Source organism: Solanum lycopersicum, chromosome 6 (genome assembly GCF_036512215.1).
Source record: "Solanum lycopersicum chromosome 6, SLM_r2.1".
In the NCBI taxonomy this organism is placed as follows: domain Eukaryota; kingdom Viridiplantae; phylum Streptophyta; class Magnoliopsida; order Solanales; family Solanaceae; genus Solanum; species Solanum lycopersicum.
In genome coordinates, this window is record NC_090805.1 from 35,880,818 (window position 1) to 35,902,469 (window position 21,652).

At 32.2% G+C, this 21,652-nt stretch overlaps 1 protein-coding gene across 1 annotated transcript; it reads right to left on the reverse strand.

Annotated features, from left to right (window-relative positions):
• Positions 1 to 19,481: 19,481 nt before the first annotated feature.
• On the reverse strand, positions 19,482 to 20,646 carry LOC104647990 (uncharacterized). The gene is made up of 2 exons (XM_069299691.1): positions 20,430 to 20,646; positions 19,482 to 20,284 (listed from the first exon to the last, which is right to left on the reverse strand). The coding sequence occupies exons 1-2, from the start codon at positions 20,644 to 20,646 to the stop codon at positions 19,482 to 19,484; spliced, it is 1,020 nt and encodes a 339-aa protein (XP_069155792.1).
• Between the last annotated feature and the right edge of the window lie 1,006 nt (positions 20,647 to 21,652).

Genomic DNA, 21,652 nt, shown 5'->3' on the forward strand with positions numbered 1-21,652 from the left:
TGAATCACATGTTTTTCCGTCAAAGTTAAGGGTATATTTGTTCAAAGTATAATGAGAGGAGTACATTTGGACTCAAAGTATAACATGAGAGGTATATTTGGACTCAAAGTATAACATTAGTCAACTTAGTTACATATTAAGTTGTTAGAATAGCTCCTTAGAATTAGTCAAGTTAGACACATCTTACTTGTATTTAAGTTGATACTACGTTTGAATAAGATTCGTTCAAGTTTTCTTTGATTCTCATTCTCTTTATGGTATCAGAGCCCCTCTAAAACTCTCACGAGTCTGATCCAATTTTCTTTTTTTTCCTTTCTTTGCGTCCAAACATTGTTATTCCTACTACCACGAGTGACAGTGCTGCTGCAGTTTCGACTACCATTCATGTGGTACAGTTCAATCCAGCTGCCCAATTACCTATTAATATGTAGGGTAACCTTAACTTTGCCAGCTGGAAGATGCAACTACTAATGCTACTCAATGGACACAAGATCCTTGGGCATCTCACTACTACCAAATCTGCTCTGCCGATCACTATCACACAAACCGATAGTACCATCTCCAATCCTGAATATGAGTTGTGATTTTTCCAAGACCAACTAATTTAACAGGCAATGATGGCATCCGTTGATCTCACCATTGCTCGCACTGTTGCGAGTGCCTCTTTGGCGAAGATAGCTTGGGATCTCCTTTATATAGCTTATGTCAATAAGAGATACTCGACTCTTCAACTTGCGAGATTAGTTGCAAAACATGAAAAAGGCCTCCAAGACAGTTGCTACTTACCTACAGGAGATCAGATCGATTGGTGATGCTTTTGAAGTAGCAGGTCCTTCAGTGGTTGATGATGAAATAGCAATCAAGATCTTGAGTGTCCAAGGTCACGAGTATCGTGAAATCATTGTTGCTATAAGAGCACGCGATACAACCCTAAGCTTTGAGGAACTATTTCAGAAACTCACGGACCATGAACTCTTTCTCAAACATCAAGATATTGACAGGTCATCCTTCATCATCACGACTACAGTTGCAACAAGGACCAACTTTCAGCCCCAACATCATAAAAAAATCGTCGCTTCCCAAATCAGTCTTCAAGACCACAAGCCCCATGACAAGTGGTCCCTAAAAATCAACAGAATGGGAGACAACTCAGGCAAGCGGTAAAATGCCAACTTTGCCAAAAGATTGGTCACATAACTGATACGTGTCGCTCAAAATCGCTCAACCACTTTGAAGCGAAGGTCAACTTTGTGTCAAATCATCACTCAGATGCAGCTCCTTGGATCCTTGACTTTGGAGCAACCCATTATGTCACAACCAAGTCAAATAATCTTGAAGAACACAATGTTTAACTCAAATTAAGGCTTCTAACTCCAATTTCATGTTCTCTAACACTCTTTGTGCTTCATCTATAAAAAAGAACCGTATTTTTGTTGCTAAGTTTTGCACTGACAATCTAACTTCAATCAAATTTTTTCACCACTCTTTTCGTGTGAAGGATCTCAAAGCTCGGAGACTGTTGGTACAAGGCCGGAATAAACATGAACTCTATGAGTGGCCCCAGAGGGATCATGTGTCACCTTCCGCCAGTTTCACCAACCAAAGTTTTTCATCAACTGTGGCATCGTCGCTTTGGTCATCCTCATCTGAAAATCCTAGACTTAGTACTAAATCAATTTTCACTTCCCTTTTCCACCAAATAAAATTTTCATTTTTGTAATTCGTGCTCATTAAATAAAGCTTATCGTTTGCCATTTCAACGACTTACTTTAAATAGTAATGCACTACTTAAAACTTTGGTTAGTGATTTATGGGGTCCATCACTCATTTTATACATTGATAAAATATTGTATTACTACATTTTTGTTGATCATTAGACCAAATATACTTGGTTGTATACGATCAAAAACAAAAGTGAAGTTGCTTCAATTTTTGCAAACTTTCATCTTTTAGTAGAAAAAAAATTTAAACACAAAATTGTCTCACTTTATATTGATAGAGGGGGTGAATTCGCAGGTCTTAAACAAAACCTACAATGCCATGGCATTGAACATTTTGATCTCTACCCTATACGCCCCAACGAGTTGCAATCGCTGAACGACGACATCATCACATTGTCGAAACAACTCAAACTTTTCTCAATGAAGCCTCACTACCATCTGAATTATGGTCCTTTGCCTGTCACCATGTTGTCTTTCTCATTAATAGACTCCCTACACCTAGCCTGAATAATGATTCTCCGTATAAGAAATAATTGGCAACCACCAAAATACTCTTCGCTGAAAATTATTGGTTGTCTTTGTTATCCATTCCTTAAGACATATACACAAAAAATTTAGCCTAGATCCACATCGTGTGTCTACTTAGGAGTTTCTATTGTTCATCATGCACACCTCTTCTTTGATCCAGTCCACTCAAAATATTTTGTCAGTTGTGATGTTCGATTTTGTGAAGATATTTTTCCTTTCACTCAAATGTTCTCACACTTGCAAAATAAGTTTTCCACATAACAATGGGAAATCATAGAGTACCAAGTCTGTAAGGATACTCATCCGACAATCCAATTAAATTTGGACTCCAATCTCGTTTCAACTCTTCTGGTCCTATCCTATCACCTTAACAGTTTCCTCTCATTCAAACACTCCAGAGTCCATAATTGAAAGGCAACTACCAGAAATCTCCACTTCATCAGGTATGATTGTTATCTGTTCTCGACCTCCTTAACTACTTATGAAGCAACCAGAACTCTCACCCATTACCCTATTCCTTTCGTCCACCACACAACCAGCAACCATAGAATCCACCAGCAATTATGTCACCAGCCGCTGCCCCTCCACCATCCGGTATGATCACAAGTTCCAAAAATAATGAAAAAGTTTAGCTTCGTGGCTCACTTTTCCCCTACTCCAAATACCTTTAAGCAAGATGTTAAGCACATTGAACGGAAGAATGCAATGGATCTGAGGTATGAAGCCTTAATGAGAAACCAAATTTGGGAAATAATACCTAGGGACCCGATAAACAATATTGTTGATTGTGAGTGGTTATTTCGCATTAAAAAGAAAGTTGATGGTTCTATTGACAGATACAAGGCGTGATTAGTCGCAAAAGGTTTCACACAATGTTTAGGATTGGACTTTCATGAAACTTTCAGTCTGGTTGTCAAATCAACCACCATCATAATTGTTCTTTCTATTGCAATTCAAGATAATTGGAAAGTTCAGAAACTTAACATGAATAATGCATTTTTGCAAGGTGACCTACATGAGCAAGTATTCATATCGCAACCGAAATTCTATGTCAACCCTGATTTTCCCAATCATGTCTGTCGTCTAAAAAAGGCCATTTATGGCCTAAAACAAGCTACTCATGCCTGGTATGAAGCTCTCAAATCTCACTTGACTATAATAAGATTTGTTAAGTCTGAATAAGATGCTTCTATATTTATTTTCATATCTAAAGCTGCCACGATGTATATTCTAGTATGTGTTGATGATATCCTCATTACTGGAAATTACCCAACCTTGGTCGCACATGTAATAAACTCTTTGGCTTACACGTTCTCCCTAAAGAACCTTGGTGAAGTCAACTATTTTTTGGGGATCGAAGTCAAACATATTCCAAATGGGATTGTCTTCTCACAATACATATACATACTTGAGATTCTCTCTGATGTGGATATGGCTGACTGTAAAAGAGTTACGACACCCATGTGCTCATGTTCACCACCCAAAGCAGGCAAGGTTGACCTCATGCCTATGCAACCTTGTATCGATGCGCTATCGGTAAATTGCAATACTTATCATTCACGCGTCCTGATATTGCCTTTGCAGTTAACAAACTATCACAATTTATGCAATCCCCAAGTCTGGTGCATTGGAAAGAAGTAAAAAGGATTCTTGGATACCTCAAGGAATCATCAACATGGTGCCTGCAAATCTCTAGCCACTCTGATAGTAATCTATATATGTACGCCGATGTTGATTGGCAAGTGATTCCTATGATAGAATTTCCACATCTGTTTAATACTCTTCTTGGGATTAAATCTGATATGTTGGTCCTCTAAGAAGCACTAATCAATTGCTTAGTCCTCTATTGAAGAAGAATACAAATCTGTAGCCAAAGCACTCTCTTAATTTACTTGGGTACACAACTTGTTGACTCAATTACGATATCAAGTCTTGCAAATGCCAAACATTTTTGTGATAATATTGGCGTTTCATATCTCATCAAAACCCCAATATTCCACACTAAGATGAAGCACATTGCAGTAGACTTTCACAATCTCCGGAACAGTGTGAACTCAGGTAGAGTGGTAGTCAAATATCTTTTAGCCGGGGATCAAATTGCAGACACTCTCACAAAGCCGCTGCCCAACCCTGCCTTCCTTCGGTGTTTATCCAAGTTAGACATTGTTGCACCACACTTAACTTGAGGGGGTGTGTTGACATACTCACTAGTTTGTTAGTTTGTTATCAATTCTTATCAAGTTGTTAGAGTAGATTTAGATTAAGTTGTTAAAGTAGTTCCTTAGATTTAGTAAATTTAGTTACATATTAAGTTGTTAGAATAGTTCCTTAGAATTAGTCAATTTAGTTACATCTTCTTTGTATTAAGTTGATGCTACGTTCAAATAAGATTCATTCAAGTTTGCTTTGATTCTTAATTTCTTTATATATTTGTTAGAATATCTAGAGTGAGGTGATCCATAATCTATCAAATTAAAAGTATAGGAAGTCTTTTTTCCAACGCCGTTATGTTTTTATAAATAGAAATTCAGAGCAAAATATTATGACCATTTCTCAGAGACACTACAAGTTGTCAATGTGAGATGATATTTACAAATATTTTATAAGGGTGGATTGTGATCGAGTATATTTTAACTCAATCCATATTCAATCCATCTAAATCGATTCAACCCACCCCATTTTTTCCCCTAGCTTTCATGCAGTTCGGGGTCTTGTCCTGATAAATTATCGCATTCAATTTAGAAGCTTTCAAACATTAGTATTCAATTGTAATAGATTTATTTTTGAAATCTAATGAACATATGATTTCTATTACAACTTCCGCTTCAATTTTCATATGATTTCCTTATATATGTTATATCAAAGATTATCTTGAAATCACTTGTGGTTTCAAGTATCGTGTCTCAATTAGAGTGTACTTAGAATTGTGACAACAAGTTTCACAACCCGACATGAACGATGATAAATAAGGCCTTTGGTTAGCACTCCGACGAGGTCTATTCTAATAGTATGCATTAGATTGATTAGATGCATGAGATCCCAGTCGTTTCCACCCATTATGTGTGTCATTCTAACTACCCACACATTGGGCCTTCTTGTTCTCCCTTCTTTCCCTACCTTGTTTATTGTAATTGTTTTGATGGTGAAAACCTACCAATCACTTAATTGTACAAGTAGCACACATTAAACAAAAGTAGATACTACTTTAACATGTGGCCCTAAGCCTCAGAGACCTCTTCAATTTCTGCTTCTAAGTATCAGTGTTATAAAAGGCGGGGTGCTTTATTTAGAATAGGTTAGCATGGGGCATAAGCTCAGTGGGTTTTCAATTTTTTTTATTTTACACTATTAATAATATAATAACAAAAAATTATAAAAACACATTAATAGAAATAATTACAACATGATTAAAGAAAGTCACAGAAAATAAAATTTCTAACATGATTATATAAAGTATAAATAATCTAATATCTGAACTTTCTAATAATAAAGGAAACATTATTCCTAAAAATATATTATTATCTTATTATAAAATTTACCCCGTAAGAAATAATAAATGAAACTTATTAATATTATAGTAAAAAATATCACTACCATTAACAAAAATAAAATTACTTTCAAATAGCTAAATAAAATATGATAATTTTGAGAGATATGACAAAAACATGAAGACCAATGATAAGTGAAAAAGTAAAATTTTGCTACGCATTTTTGAAAGAAATGTTACGTGAGGTATAATCATCGCCCTCACGGTGTACCAAATAGAATAGATATGATACTACAACTCGTTATTTAAGTTACTATCAATCTTCTTATTTCTATAGATTAAAAAACTATTAAGTGTCATTCATTTATTCCATAATTATGAGAGTTAACAATGTTAATTAAAGAATTTAATATATAGTTTGTGCGATGGCAGCCTTGAGTGTTGGATTAGGCATGCTTAAGATATATAGTCATTGCTTAGAGCGTATAGTCAAACGCTTGGGGCGTAAGTCTTACATAACTAAATTTGAGTCTCAAAACGTTTTGCCAGAGCCTCGCCTAAGAGCGAGGCCCAACAAAATCTCTTAAAATACTGATAGGGATAATATACATGGAATATCTTTATCAACCGTGTAAACTACAAACCATACTCACAAACTTTCATAGAGCATTTATCGAACATAGCATCCAAAGAGAATCACTCCTTAGGCTTGAAGATCTTATCTATGCAATACAATCTAGAATCAACTACTTATATCAGTATTGCATTCTAGGAACAAAGTCCAATTCCGCTTTTCTTCTATTTGTTTATTTTTTTTTATAAAAAAAATATGATGAATCAGGAAACTACGTAGTACCCCCATGCAGGTCAATTAAAAATGGTGCACTATGTATCATATGAAAATATAATGAGGAATTTACATAAATTGCACCAGTGTAGCAGTTAATTATTTAGATACATTCTATTTTGCAATATTACCTTTCCTACGAGATTTGGGTGCCTTCAGATACATTAGATATGTATTTAGGATACATGGGGTTAAATTTAGGTGTAATTTGTTCCAAATACATCGTACCAAGTGGATTCACATGTATGTGAGATACATATCAAATCTAATTCGCCTCCCTCCCATATCACTCGTCATTTTCCTATACATCTAGTATCACATGTACATGCAAATCACTCTAGATACATACAGATACATATATCTACTGTGTATCTAGTGTATTCGTGTGTATATGAAATACATATGAATCTCGCTCACTTCCCTCCCCAATCTAGCTCGCCTCTTTCTATTTTTGTGAATCCATATGCAGAAATACTTGTATCTAAGTGTAAGAGAAAGTAGGAAATTCTTAATTAGTAGTAAGATACAAAATATTTTGAAAATATAAGTAAGATGAAATGGTCTGCTGGACCCTTATACTTGTATCGGTTTGTATACCCTTTTACTTACCTCTTTGTCATATGGACCCTTAAACTCAATAAAACACAATTTAACAAATCCCTCTGACTATTGACCAAACTTACGTGTCTTTAAGATAGATGAGTTGACGAAAGTGCGTGACTTCACGCGTCTTAAGGCGAGTGAATAAATTGTTTAAGTTAAAAAAATAATTTTTTAAAGAAAATTAATTTAAAAGTCTTTTCTTCAGTCTTTCATTCTTTTTTCCATCTTTTCTGTGGCTAGGGTTTTAGCTCAATCTTCTCTTCACAAGATGAATGTAGAAAGATTGCAAAAAATGGTCGGTTCGATCAAAACTAGTGGAAAGGCTACCATGAGAAGAAAGCAAGATAACTACAACGCCAAAAGACTACCTGCTATTGAAGAAGTTAACATTTTCAAGGAGGATGTTGCTATCCAATTTGTTAACCCCAAAGTTCAAACATCAAATTGCTCCAAACACATGGGTTGTTAGTGGTACTTCCCAGATAAAGAAGTTTCAGGATATTCTTCCTCAGATTATTTATCAGTTGGGTTCTGATAAATTGGAGAACTTGAAGAAGTTAGTCGAGCAGTTTCAGAAGCAGTTTTTTCGATCAGATCTGGTGGTGCGATGAATAGGTTGTTTTTTAAAAGTTGGAGGAGGAAAGAAAAATGACGAGGGTGACGGCGACGATGGCTTTATCAAGTGGCGTCCTTTTCTTTTTTCTTCTATGAAGAATCCAAAAATGCTTTCAATCTATTTTCATAAAGTTGTAATGTTTCTAATTAATTTCATTAATCATTAAATAAAATGATGCCTCCTTTTTCTGTGAAAAAAATGAAGAAGAAAAAATAGGGAATATGGAAATGTTTTAAGTTTTGACAGTGATTGTGGGTTAGGGAAGGTGGAGAAAAGGTGAGAGAAATAATAATTTTATTTTATTTGGTAAAATAGAAAATTTAAATATTTTGTCTTTCATTAAATTTTTTTATTAATAATTAAAAAAAAATTATGAAGAAAATTATGACTTGGCATTAGTATATATGACATGTCATATATGTAAGGGAGAGTGAGTTACACACATAGTTGGAGGGATTAAAAATTCTCATTCCAATTGAGTTTAAGAGTTTAAATGACAAAATGATAAGTAGAAGGGTTCAGAATACAAACTGATACAAGTACAAGAGTGTACTAGACCATTTTGTCTATAAGTATAATAGTATATACGATAACAAAGTATGTCAAATTATGTTATTTTTCTAAATATAATTGTATCATAATTTCAATCTTTATGTCGTAAACAAAATCAATGAATGTCCATTGTACCCCTTTATGCCTATAAAAGGCATTGTAACCTATATGGAAAATACACAAAAAATAAGAAAGATAAAAGTTTCCCATTTTATCTCTCTACTACATTCTACTCTTCTTGGTTGTTATTAGTTTAATTTTAGTACTTAGTCTTTATTTTATAAGACGTTATCAGCACGAGTCTCTGTCATCTGAATGTTTGAAGACTAAATTTGAAGGCTAAGGTATTATTACTTTTCTTCTTTATTATGGATGATCTTACTAAACTCGAGTTCGTTGCCCTTCATAGTTCGGGCAAGAACTACCTTTCATGGGTACTGGCTAATGAAATCCATTTGGATGCTATGGGTCTTGGAGACACCATTAAAATTGAAAATAAAGCATCAAAACAAGACTGTGCTAAAGCAATGATATTCTTACGTCATCATATTGACAAATTTTGAAAATTGAGTACTCATAGTCAAGGATCCACTCGTTCTGTGGAATAATCTAAAAGAAATATATGACCGTTTGAAGATGTTCATTCATCCAAAGTCATGATATGATTGGATGCATTTCAGGCTACAAGACTTTAAGTCTATTCATGAGTACAAGTCTGCCATGTTTAAAATTACTTCTCAATTGAAACTATATGGAGATATAGTTAGTGATGTTGATATGATGGAAAAAACGTTCTCCATATTGCATGCCCCGAATGTGCTTTTGCAGCAACAATATCGAGAAAAGGATTTCAAGAAGTATTTTGAATCGATTTATCATCTTCTTGTGTTCAAAATAACTTGTTGATGAATAATCACGAAAATCGTCTCACTAGATTTACACCACTTCCTAAAGTGAATGAGGTGAACGCCTACCATGCTAGGTGTGGAAGAGGTTGTGGCTGTGGTCGTAACTACGATTAAGATCGAAGTCCTTTTCTGGTGTTAATCATTCACCAAAGAAATATTACTATCAAAGGGGAAAAGTAAATTATGAGAAACGTGAAGCAGTTAAAATAAATTGTTTCCGATGTTGTGGAAGGAGTCATTAGGTACGTGATTGTCTACTCCTAAACACTTGGTTGAGTTTTATCAAGCATCACTAAGAAAGAAGGAAAAAAATCCTGAAGCTAATTTTATCATTTCCACTTCTGCTTTGAATTTCCAAAACATGCTTTCAGCTTCATCTTTAGACTTAAGAAGATATATCTTGGTGTATCTAGAAAAGTCATCAAGAAAAGTAATGTAATACTCTTTTTCACCTTTGCTAACAGTGTTCTTGAAATCTGCAAAATCTAAATGTATTAGTTCAAGTAATTCAGTCTTTCAACTAATAACATATTTGAAAGGTTTCTTGGCATGCTTTGCTTCCACACACATGACATTTAGAAAAATCATCAGTTTTTATTATAGGAATTAATTCCATTTTCCTAAGTCTTTTAATAGAAGCAATATTGACATGACCTAGTCTACCATGCCACAAATTGATAGACTCAACAATATAAGCAAAATTTGAAATACTTTCATTATTGACAATCTCTTGAACAATGTTCAATACAAATAATCCTCCACTAAGATATCCCTTTCCAACAAAGTCTCCTCCACGAGAAATAATTATTTTATCAGCCTTAGTAACAAGTTTAAGACCTACTTTGTTGAGAAGTGCTCCGGAAATTAAGTTTCTACGGAGGGAGGGAACATACAAAACGTTGTTCAAGGATAATGTCTTTTCAGAAGTTAATTTAAGTAAAAACTTTTCCTTTACCCATTACTACAGTAGTAGTGGAGTTACCATATATACATACTCTCCATCAGTGGACTCCTCAAAGTCATGGAATAACTCTTTATTGGAACAGAAATGCCTGGAAGTTCCTGTGTCTAGTACCAAGTCAGTCTTGTTTGTCACCAGATTTGCCTCAATGAATACAACAACAATCACTTCATTACCCTCAGCAAGATTATCTTAGACATCACTTTGTCCTTCTTGCTTTGAGTCTTGCCCTTTTCTTTGATAGCGCCTGACAGCTCTGTGACCAACTTTTTCACAAAAAAACAAGAGCCTCAAATTTTTGAGTTTGACTCTCCGGCTTGTTGAATTGATTTTTCTTCTTCATAAGTTTCTTTTTCGAGACATTCTTTTGTTTGCCTTTGAACCTGCCTTACACAACAGTACCAGAAGATTTAACAAGTTTAGCCTTAAAAAAATTAAGAGAAAGTTCTTCCATCTTATCTTTGTGACGGTTTGGATCTTCAGTCCTCATATGACTAATAAAATCTCGAAGGGTTAAATTCCTTTTCTTATGTTTTAATTTGTTTCAATAATCATTCCAAGATGGTGAAAATTTTTCAAGCAGAACATTAGCCTGAAATATCTCACACATCTTCATGTCTTCGTTGAGAACATCAACAATCAAGTTCTTATATTCGTGAATTTGTTCTATTATTGACTTATTATCAACCATTTGGAATTTAATCCACTAACCGACGACATATTTTTTCTTTCCTGCATTATCAGCACCATATTTCTTTTTCAAACTATCTCATATCTCTTTGGCAGATTTATAAGTTAAAAATAAATTAAATAAAGGATTAGTCATATCATTTAACAAATTTCGTCTACTAATTTTGTTATCCTTTTCAAACTTCTTTATAACAACATCATCAACAGTTATAACATTGCTAGAATCAGTAGTAGTGTTTGAACCATTTATAGAAGGTTCCTTAAATAAAACATAGCCAACTTCTAATTGTTCAAAGAAACTTAAAAGTTTTTGTGACCATCGTTTAAAATTATTCCATTCAAAGGCTCATGTTTTGACAAATCATTAAAAGTTTTGTTCAAAGAAGTATTCATTTATCAATATCGTATGTTAGGAAATCTTTCAAATTGTTGGAAACATATTAAAATATTGATATTAAATTGGAATTATAAAGTAATAAATAACTTATCACAAACACCGTGTCGTGGCAAGCCATTGCCTTGAAAGCAATTTCGGCTCGACTCCGGCGCAAATCATTGCAGTCGATCGCTCTCTAAGGTTCCATAGTTACTCTCAAACACGTACACTCGTGGCTGAAAGTTTGGAGGTAGCCCAAAATCAATTGCCCAAAAGATATTCTATGAATAAGATGAGGAGAAAAGAGGGAAATGCTTTTCTCTTCTTTTTGTTTGTGTTGGTAGTGGTGTATTATGTTCCCCAACCTCTTCTTATATAGAATTGCAAGAGAGGAAGTTGAAAAAAAGGAGAGTTTAATTTTCAGAAACTTATTGTCAAGGTTAATGACATTAAAGGCCATTATATCACTTTGATTTTTGGAACAGATGTATCATTCATCCCTTTTGTAACATAATATTTTATATACTTTGCATTACTCTTAATTAATATTGTAAAATTAATATTACAGTATATGCCTGTAACCCACAACAATGATATTGTTTCAGATTTTTTCTATTTGATGCATGCTTGCTTTCCCTTAAATGCACTCAAACTCACGAGGATTTGTTTGAATTTGACTACTGCAGCAAGTTGTTTTTCTAAAGCGAATTGGATGAAATGCCAGCACTTCTGTGTTGGATTTCACGTAGTGTATTTTTGGTGGATCCAATTTGGGTGAAACAATATTTTTGGAGAGTTTAGGGAAGCCAGATAGATATTACCTCTTTTTCTCCCTTTGTAACTCGAACCCCATAACTTCAAGATTAGAGGTGAAACAGCTCCCTCTTATCCTCATTTACATATTTAAGTTACCTCTGAAGATAACTTTTTTTCAGATCATTTACTTTTGATATTGAAATAAATGAGCAAATTATGTTTTTAGATTACATTTTTTGTGTCAAAGAAAGAGAAATTCCATTTACAAGGATGATAATAATTGGAAGATTAATTATTTGTTTAGATACCTTTAAAACACCTGAATATCCAACAGTTAACTACACTACTACTGTCATATACTCTCTCCGTTCTATTTTATTTGACATTACCTTTTTTATTTCTTCGTTTAAGAAAAATAACATGTGAGGATTAGCATTGGCTACCACCATGTCCGTCACACATTGTGATCATGATACTGTGGCCTTTGATCATGATACAATCATCCAACACAGTGAGACATTGCATTTGCCTCCTCTGTCGTCATCAATGGATTCATATCGTTTCTTTGGTGATTCTTTCACATCCGTTTCTTGATATTCTGTAATGAGTTAGTTACTTGAACGCCTTCAGAATACTAAAAAAGTCTCTTAATAACTCCATTTTCTAGCCTGTTACTGTGAGATTTTGAATTAATAATAAAAAATCATATAATGCAGCTTAATCAGTAGTCTTGTTAAACAATTTTACTAACCAAATGTATACTAACAATCCAGTTTTACATACTAGAGTCAAAAGATGGTAAAAATTACCTTATCATAACAGGTTTAAACTAAACAACGATGGTTGTTGTAAAGGAAATCCAGGTTAAGCTAGCTGTTAGAGGTTGTATAATAAGTAAAATAGACAATAATTATGATCATACTATATAATCTTTCAAATAAACAAACAGACTTACATATATATTATTATAGTACATTAATTACATACTATCTATTGCGATAATCTTGGTACCTCATTCTAGAACAAGAATTAATCATCTCCTCAATACAAGAATTGTGCTATTTTGCGAGGGTTATACTAAAAATGTCTTCATCAATTGTCCCTCTTCATCTATAAGAAGCCCTGCTTTTTCATTGCTCTTGTTGAAACTTCCATCTAGTTTACTTTCAGGAAATATGAGCTAAAAAGTTCACGTGAAAACAACTCAACTTTAATCCTATGAAATTTCAGGTAATGCATGTCTGAAATTATTCCAAAATGTATGAACTTGTAAATTTTTCACACTACATGTATGACTTAAATGATGATCCCTAAATCAGATATTTGTTCATTTCGAGCGCTATTGTTAAGCATTTGAAATACACACATTTCGTTGTTTGCCGACTGCAAAAGTGATTAAAAATGTAGTCAGAAATAGAGTTTCGATGACCTCCCAGCTATTTTTGAGTAGTCGGCATGTTGAATACCATAAGATATTTGCTGACTATACTTGTTGGATTTTGCCAATTATGGTACTAAGTATATATAAACTAGACCTAACCATTTAAATACACAAATGAACACAACTACTGTAGTCAAAACACTATTTAAATAATAACAATTTATTAAGTTTATCTTGATACTCTCTAATAAGTAATTTTTTCCCTTTTTAATAAGTGATTTCCTTTTATTATTTAGTAATTTCCTTAAACTCTACGAAGGATCGATTACATATTGATAACTAAACAAAGAAATTAAACAACTCCCAACGTCAAAAAATCCATACCATCCTACACTTAGTTGACTCCAACAACAAGCATTGTTCCTTTAACGGTCATCTATACCAACTCTACTTGATATATCGTTTGAAGGAAGAACATTGTTCAAGTTCATTACAAGATCAAAGTCAAACCTCAATGTATAAGAAAAGGTATCATATTTCTATTGGGTATATAGGAAGAGTTAATGGGAAATGGAGGGAAGATGAAAAGAGGAAATGGAAAACATTATCTTATGCTTTAGGAAAAGACATTTTTCCTTCATTGGTGGAAAGAAAAATAATAGCGTTTAAATAGATAATGCTTCTATTAGTTATTAAAATGGTTGGAAAGAGGGACCCTTCGCGCCGCCGCCGTCGCTCTCTCGACTTCGGCTTCAGAATAAGATCGTTCGAGATTTTAAAATATTTTTCCATTTTATTTCAGTTCCTCTTTGCTATAAATACCCGTATTTCTTTAGACTGTTTACATACAAAAATTTCTGATTTCTTCTTCTGCACAAATTTTCTCCAGAGATTAAATGTTTTCCCATTTCATTTAAGCGAGTTCGAAACTTAAAGGGTACAAAATATTAACAAAAACTCCAAAACGGTATATAAAATTTTATATTAACCATAGCGGTAAAATTGCTGCAAGTGCAGCGACTTACCTCACCTGAAAAAGTAAAATCGCTACCTCAGCAGCGATTTTGCCAAAAAAAATTTTATTTCAAAATTTTGCTTCTTACAAATCGCTGCCCTTGGCAGCGATTTCATATTATTTTTTTTTAAAAAAAAGGTATATCGCTGCTAGTGCAGCGATTTATAATTTTTTTTTAAAAAAAATCGCAAGGCAGCGATTTATTTTATAAAATTTTTTTCTTTTTATTAAATCGCTGCATGAAGCTATTTTTTTTTAAAAAAAAAATTAAAAAATGTTAAAACAACGATTTTATATATAAAAAAATTATAATATTTTTTAAAATTTAAATATATAACTTATAAGAAAATATACATTATTTTAAAAAAAAATTATAAATAAGTAAAGTAATAAATATATTTTCTTTCTAAAAAAAGATATTATATTGAATTTAAATTTAAATAATATTTGAATTCAAATAATTAATATATATATATATATATATATATATATATATATATATAAAGATGATCACATGAGAATAGTAAAAATTTGTTTTTATCGTAAATAGTTGAACAAAGTGGTCACATGTAAATAGTACTAATATACTTTCAATGCTATTAATTGGACTCTTATCCTTCATATTCATATTAGTTTCAATCTTCCAATCTACCAACAATCTTTCAATCTTCCAGTCTACTTTCAATCTTCCAACAATCATAAAATTCTTGTTATTCTTCAAATTTTCTAATGTTTTTAAAAGCATTTTCTTTATAAGGTGAGTTTAAATTTATTTTATTTTTAATTTATTTTAATTAATTTTATACTTTTATATGATATTGTTGATATATTCAATCGTTTGATACTTATATTAATGTTAATATTTTTTTTTATTTTTTGTGTATAGATATGCATCCGTCAAATTTATACGTACATCCTGGTCCAGTAGAGCATGATGTATTAAAAATTCAAGTTCATCATCGTTCCGAAGGAATTTGAAATGGTAGCATAAAAGAAGAGAGGTCTTGCTTATATACGCGTCGTCGTGATATTGAATTTTGGCAACATTTAAAATATCATCCATTACATTCTCGCATCCTTCAATATCTTGAAAATTGTAGATTTAAAGGAATTCTTGATGTTGGATGTGTGCCGTATGACTCCGGATTAATTTCTGCTTTAATTGAAAGGTGGCATCCGGAAACTCATACTTTTCACATGCGAACTGGCGAGGCTACCATAACTTTACAAGATATTGAAATTTTATTCGGAATGGTAGTAGATGGTAGTCCTATAATTTTAAATGGAGCTGATTCTTTAGGGATTATAGGTAGACAAGAAATGATTTTTCAATTAACAGGATGGTTACCCGATACTAGTTGTTTTTCTGGTGTTAGTAGATTGTTAACATATAGATTGATTGAGTATACCGAAGGTTTGGAAGTTATTAATGATAACTCAACTGAGCATGAAGTTCAACAAAGACTTAGATTATATTTATTATGGTTATGTGGTGGATCAATATTTTCGGATAAATCTAATAATAAGATTAATTTGGACATTTTGATTGACATGAGAAATTTAGATTTAATATCAACTCAAGCATTGGGATAGGCCGCATTATTATATTTGTATAATTGTTTATGCCGTGCGTCAATGAAAAAATCAAATGAAGTTTGTGGATTTCTCTCTTTAGTGCAGGTATACATATTTTTTAATTAAATATTTTTAATATACTAGTAATATGCACTTTTAAATTTTAGTGCATTATAAGTAATGGTGAATTTATTTATTGTAGATTTGGGCATGGGAAAGAATTATTCCCCTGCAACCATTGCCAAAGCCTCTAAGAACCAATCAACTTGAGGCTTCAACTGTGCTTGCACATAAATGGACGCGACGTAGAAATCATCAAAATGAGGCACGAACTGTAATCGGTGTGATTAGGGATGTACCAGATAATCTAACTGATGAAAAGGTATTTAATATTATTAGTATCTTAAACTATTCATATTTTATTTTATTTTAAATAAGAATATATTTGGTAGATCTTTAAATGACACAATGGTACAAAAAAATTATTTTGTAAGATTGTCATTTTCACGCAAATATTTTTTTTCCTGCCAATGTTGTTTTTATAATTACCTTACTTAATTATTTTTTTATAGTTTATTTGGCAGCCTTATTCGGAAGATGTTATTAATGGATTGCCTGAGTGGTGTTGGTCAGGACAACGTATCTGGATGGCACAGGTGCCACTGATTTATGGAATTTATCGTGAGTGGCAAATGATTGATCGTGTTGTGAGACAGTTCAGTTATTTACAACATATTCCTGGACCGTGTACCCAATTTTCTGAATATCATTTTAAACGTGATAAACGATCCAAAATAAAACAGAAGATATAGATGCATTTAACTATTCACAATATTTATGGGAACAACGTCAAAATCGTATATTTTGACCTCCATTTGTAAGTGATCAAATAGATTACTTTCGTTGGTACATGAGGCATACCCGCATGGTCATTGGAAATTTACAACATGTTGTACAAAAAGGGTATCAACACATGGCAGGAAGACATGAGGCATTAGTATGTATATTATGTAAATTTTAAATTATTATGTCAATCATTAATAATTTTTTTGTTATTAATATTTGTTTATTCATTATAGGCTAGGGGTCATGAAATGCAGTATCATCGAGCTCGGATGATTGAAAATGATGAAAATCAATCTAATGAAATGAGACAATATGCAGAGGAAGTCGCTCTATTTCAATGGAGTCAATGAATGCGGCCTTTCAGGGAACGCGATTGAGCTTTGATCCTGGTTACAATCCTCCCACTCAATACGATGAACCACCAACAGTACAAGTATCTCGTCGATCACGAAAAACAACACCGAGAGAGGGTGCTCGTCGAGGTAGAAGGACCGCTGGTGAAACAGTTGATTTTTCTGCAGGGCCCTCTAACACTAATGTGGCGACTCCCGAGCCTTATTATCCTACCTTTGATTTTTCTGCAGGGCCCTCTAACACTAATCCGAATTTTTCTAGTCAGCAAACAGTTGGTTTTGTAACTCCACAGGTTCCAATATCTGAGTTTGCGCAATTTAGTGGATCTCAATATGGTTCTCAACATGGTACGCGTGAATTTCCTATACATAATTCTCCATTTGGTGGAAGATTGAATTTTTCGAATGTAAGTATAATAATTTTCATACAATTTTTTTAACTTTTTATAATTTTTTTATTGCATGTTTATTTAATTATATTATATTATATTATATTATAAGTAACTGTGTTAGATGATTCAAGATTTAATGCTGGGGCTTCACAAAATTTAGTTCTTAATAGACAAAATCCACCTCAGAGAACATCTAGGCTACACAAATCAACTAGATGTGGAACAGGCAGTCACTATCAAAATGAGGAAGATTTTGAAAATGAAGATGTAGAAGATTCGGATTCAGTAGAATAATTTTTTTATGCACCTTTATTCTAAAAGGCTGAAGATTCGAATTTTGAAATATGTAAATTTTGTTGTTTCGTGCAAGTTTGAACAAAGTAATGAGATTCTTCCATTTTTTTTTATGTTTGAACAAATTTGCAGGATTTAATCTTCTTTATGTCATAGGTCAAATTAATACTTTTTATGTTAGGTCAAATCAATACTCTTTATATTAGGTCAAATCATTATTTTTTTATAGAGTTCAAATCAGTAATATAATGATAATGTAAAGATATTATACATACAATATTTAAAATGCACAAGACAAATTAAATTCATGTCAACAAATAAATATAAAAGATATGTCATAGGTCAAATCAATACTTCTTATGTCAACATTTTTTTTATGTTTGAACAAGTTTGCAGGATTTAATTTTCTTTATGTCATAGGTCAAATCAATACTTTTTATGTTAGGTCAAATCAATATTTTTTATATTAGGTCAAATCATTTTTTTAATAGAGTTTAAATCAATAATAATATAATAATGTAAAGATATTATACGTACAATATTTAAAATGCACAAGACAAATTAAATTCATGTCAACAAATAAATATAAAAGATATATCATAATATTAATAACAAGATAATAAAAACATATTAACCTTAAAAACATAGATAAAATATTTAAAATCGAGTAGGATATCGTGCCTTTGTGTGACCTGTCTCCTTACAAACACTACATTTTCTAGTCATGCGAGCCGGAGCTATATCCATATCATTCTTAAGTTGACTTCTTCCTTGCGTACCACTTGTCCGCAAATATTCAGTATTTGCAATCAAATTAAAAGGAGGTGGTGGCCAATACATTTCATCACCCACTGAATTAAATGTCTCACTGTATGTTCGTTTGTAATATTTTGCACTGTAGAATTTACTTACATAAGTTTTGGCTCGATTCCGCGAAGTCCACAAAATTTGATGGCATGCGAACAAGGCATATGATAGTTTCTCCATTTTTCACAAGAACATTTCTTACCTTTTGCAGTAACCTTGTGGACATTTCCACCTTTACCATCATGAGCAAAAGTAAGAATTTCAAAAACTCCATCACCTGTGTTGTAAGTCATTATATCTGTGTGCCCTTGAGCTCTTTAATAATAATCATTAAATTTTTTATCTATCGCAAGAGGCCATGGCATATTACTTTGAAGTAATGCAATTGCAAGATTGTTTCTTTCGACAAAACAATCAACGAGAGCTTTGAACGTCATTCGAACCATGGCAGTCACAGGAAGCCCCCAAGCTTTTTTCAATAAACCATTATATGACTCAGACACATTTGTCGTCATGGCATCCCATCTACGACCACCATCCTTATACATTGTCCATTTTTCCAAAGGAAATTCATTTAACCATTCATATGCTGCAGGAGACAATGTTTTGATTTGTTGCATAAACTTTTTCTCCTGATGCTCAGTAGTAGCCAACCACATTAGATTTTCTAGTTCACTATTTAAATTTTTTTAATTAAAATTTGCTTTTAAGTGTCGAACACAAAATCTATGATATGTGTTGGGTGGACTCAACCAATCATAAGATTGAACGCACTACAAGATTCCTTGATGACGGTCAGAAATAAGACCAATTCCTTGTCGTTCACAAACTACATGTGTCCATAATAACTTGAGAAACCACGACCAAGACTCAAAACTCTCACGTGCAAATGCAAGTGAAAAAATATTTCCATTCACATCAATTTCAACCGCAATTAACAATTTGATATCATACAAACCATAAAGATGTGTGCCGTCGATAGAAATGACCGGCCTACAACTTTTGAAACCATCAATGCTCTGTTTAAAAGCCTCAAAAAGAAATTTAAAAATTTGCTCACCTTGCATTGTTGTACAATGATGCTCCAACTCAATAATTGTGCCTGGATTGAATAATTGTAGTGCAGCCATGTATCGAGGTAATGCCTTAAATGAACTTTCAAAATCACCATAAACCATTCGAAATGCTTTTCTTCGACCTTTTTGTGCTTTTCTATAACTAGGAGTATAGTGATGTTTTCCTTTGATAATTTCACGGATCATCTTAATATTTATGTCCGAATTTTGCATAACATATGGTATTAATGAAGTGGCAATCATGTTATCATTCAAATTGAAATGATCCTCCTTATAGTTATCCGTAAGACAAGAATGCGGTTCAATCATTTTTCCTGTCTTCCACATACCGCTTGAAATCTCTCTAAACCGAATCATCCAATCACACCCTAACTCATGATGCTTGCAAATAACTTTCCAACTTTTACTTTTGGAGTGATCACAAAGAAATTCTTTTTTAATAGCAAGACTATATGCTCTTACTGCAGATTTCATTTGCATCTTATTCATAAATAACATACCTAGTTGCATATACAAATTAAATTAATCAACATGAAATAAATAAATAAATAAATAAACAACTATAAAATATTTAGTTTTCAATAATCGAACTTGACTAGATATGTTTAGGATTGTTTGAATTCCAAAGTGCCGTTCGAATGGAACCGTCATCTCTCGTGTAGATAAAATCTTCTGCATTTTCGTCAGTGTGATCTAAGTATGGAATCGCTGTAGAATGATAATTAATACTTTGATCATCAACGGATGCATTAGGTGCATTATCCACATTATCATCATCGCCGTCATACATATCATCACTGTCTGTTAATTCATGCTCGGAAGGTTCATCATTGTGCAACTCACCAACTCGTTCATCACCCATAACATTATTATTTACAATTTGTTTACAATAATTCACTGCATTTTGAATTTGATCATATCTATTACATATAAGAAAAATAGTTTTTAAGAAATAAGAAAACATTACTTTATTTACCTATTAGTTGAATCCGATGAGAAAAAATTCAAATGACTGAAATTTTTGCTAGACTCTCCCATAATATTCAAATGACTTTATTTACCTAAGATTGTTGGTAGATTGGAAGATTGAAAGTAATATGAATATGAAGGATAAGAGTCCAATTTATAACATTGAAAGTATATTAGTACTATTTACATGTGACCACTTTGTTCAACTATTTACAATAAAAACAAATTTTTTACTATTCTCATGATCATCTTTAACTTTTATATATATATATATATATATATATATATATATATATATATATATATATATATATATATATATATATATAAATTCAATAATTTTGCTGCCTTTAATATTTTATTTAAAAAAATTAATTATTTGAATTCAAATATTATTTAAATTTAAATTCAATATAATATCTTTTTTAGAAAGAAAATGTATTTATTACTTTACTTATTTTTAATTTTTTTAAAATAATGTATATTTTCTTATAAGTTATATATTTAAATTTTAAAAAATATTATAAATTTTTTTATATATAAAATCGCTGTTTTAACATTTTTTTAAAAAAATAGCTTCCTGCAGCGATTTAATAATTTTTTTATTTTATAAAATAAATCGCTTCCAAGGCAGCGATTTATATAAAAAAAAATTTCTTATAAAATAAATCGCTGCCTAGGCAGCGATTTTTATTTTTATTTTATTTTATAAATCGCTGCACTGGAAGCGATATACCCTTTTTTTTTAAAAAAAATATAATTAAAAAATAATATGAAATCGCTGCCAAGGCAGCGATTTGTAAGAAGCAATTTTTTTTTTTGTTTTGCAAAATCGCTGCCTTAGCAGTGATTTTACTTTTTCAGGTGAGGTAAGTCGCTGCGCCTGCAGCGATTTTACC

Coding starts and splice junctions, on each gene's coding strand:
- LOC104647990 (XM_069299691.1), bottom strand. CDS start 20,646: ATGGGTGATGAACGAGTTGGTGAGTTGCACAATGATGAACCTTCCGAG. Junction 20,285..20,429: donor TATCTACACGAGAGATGACG/GTTCCATTCGAA, acceptor ATATGCAACTAG/GTATGTTATTTATGAATAAG.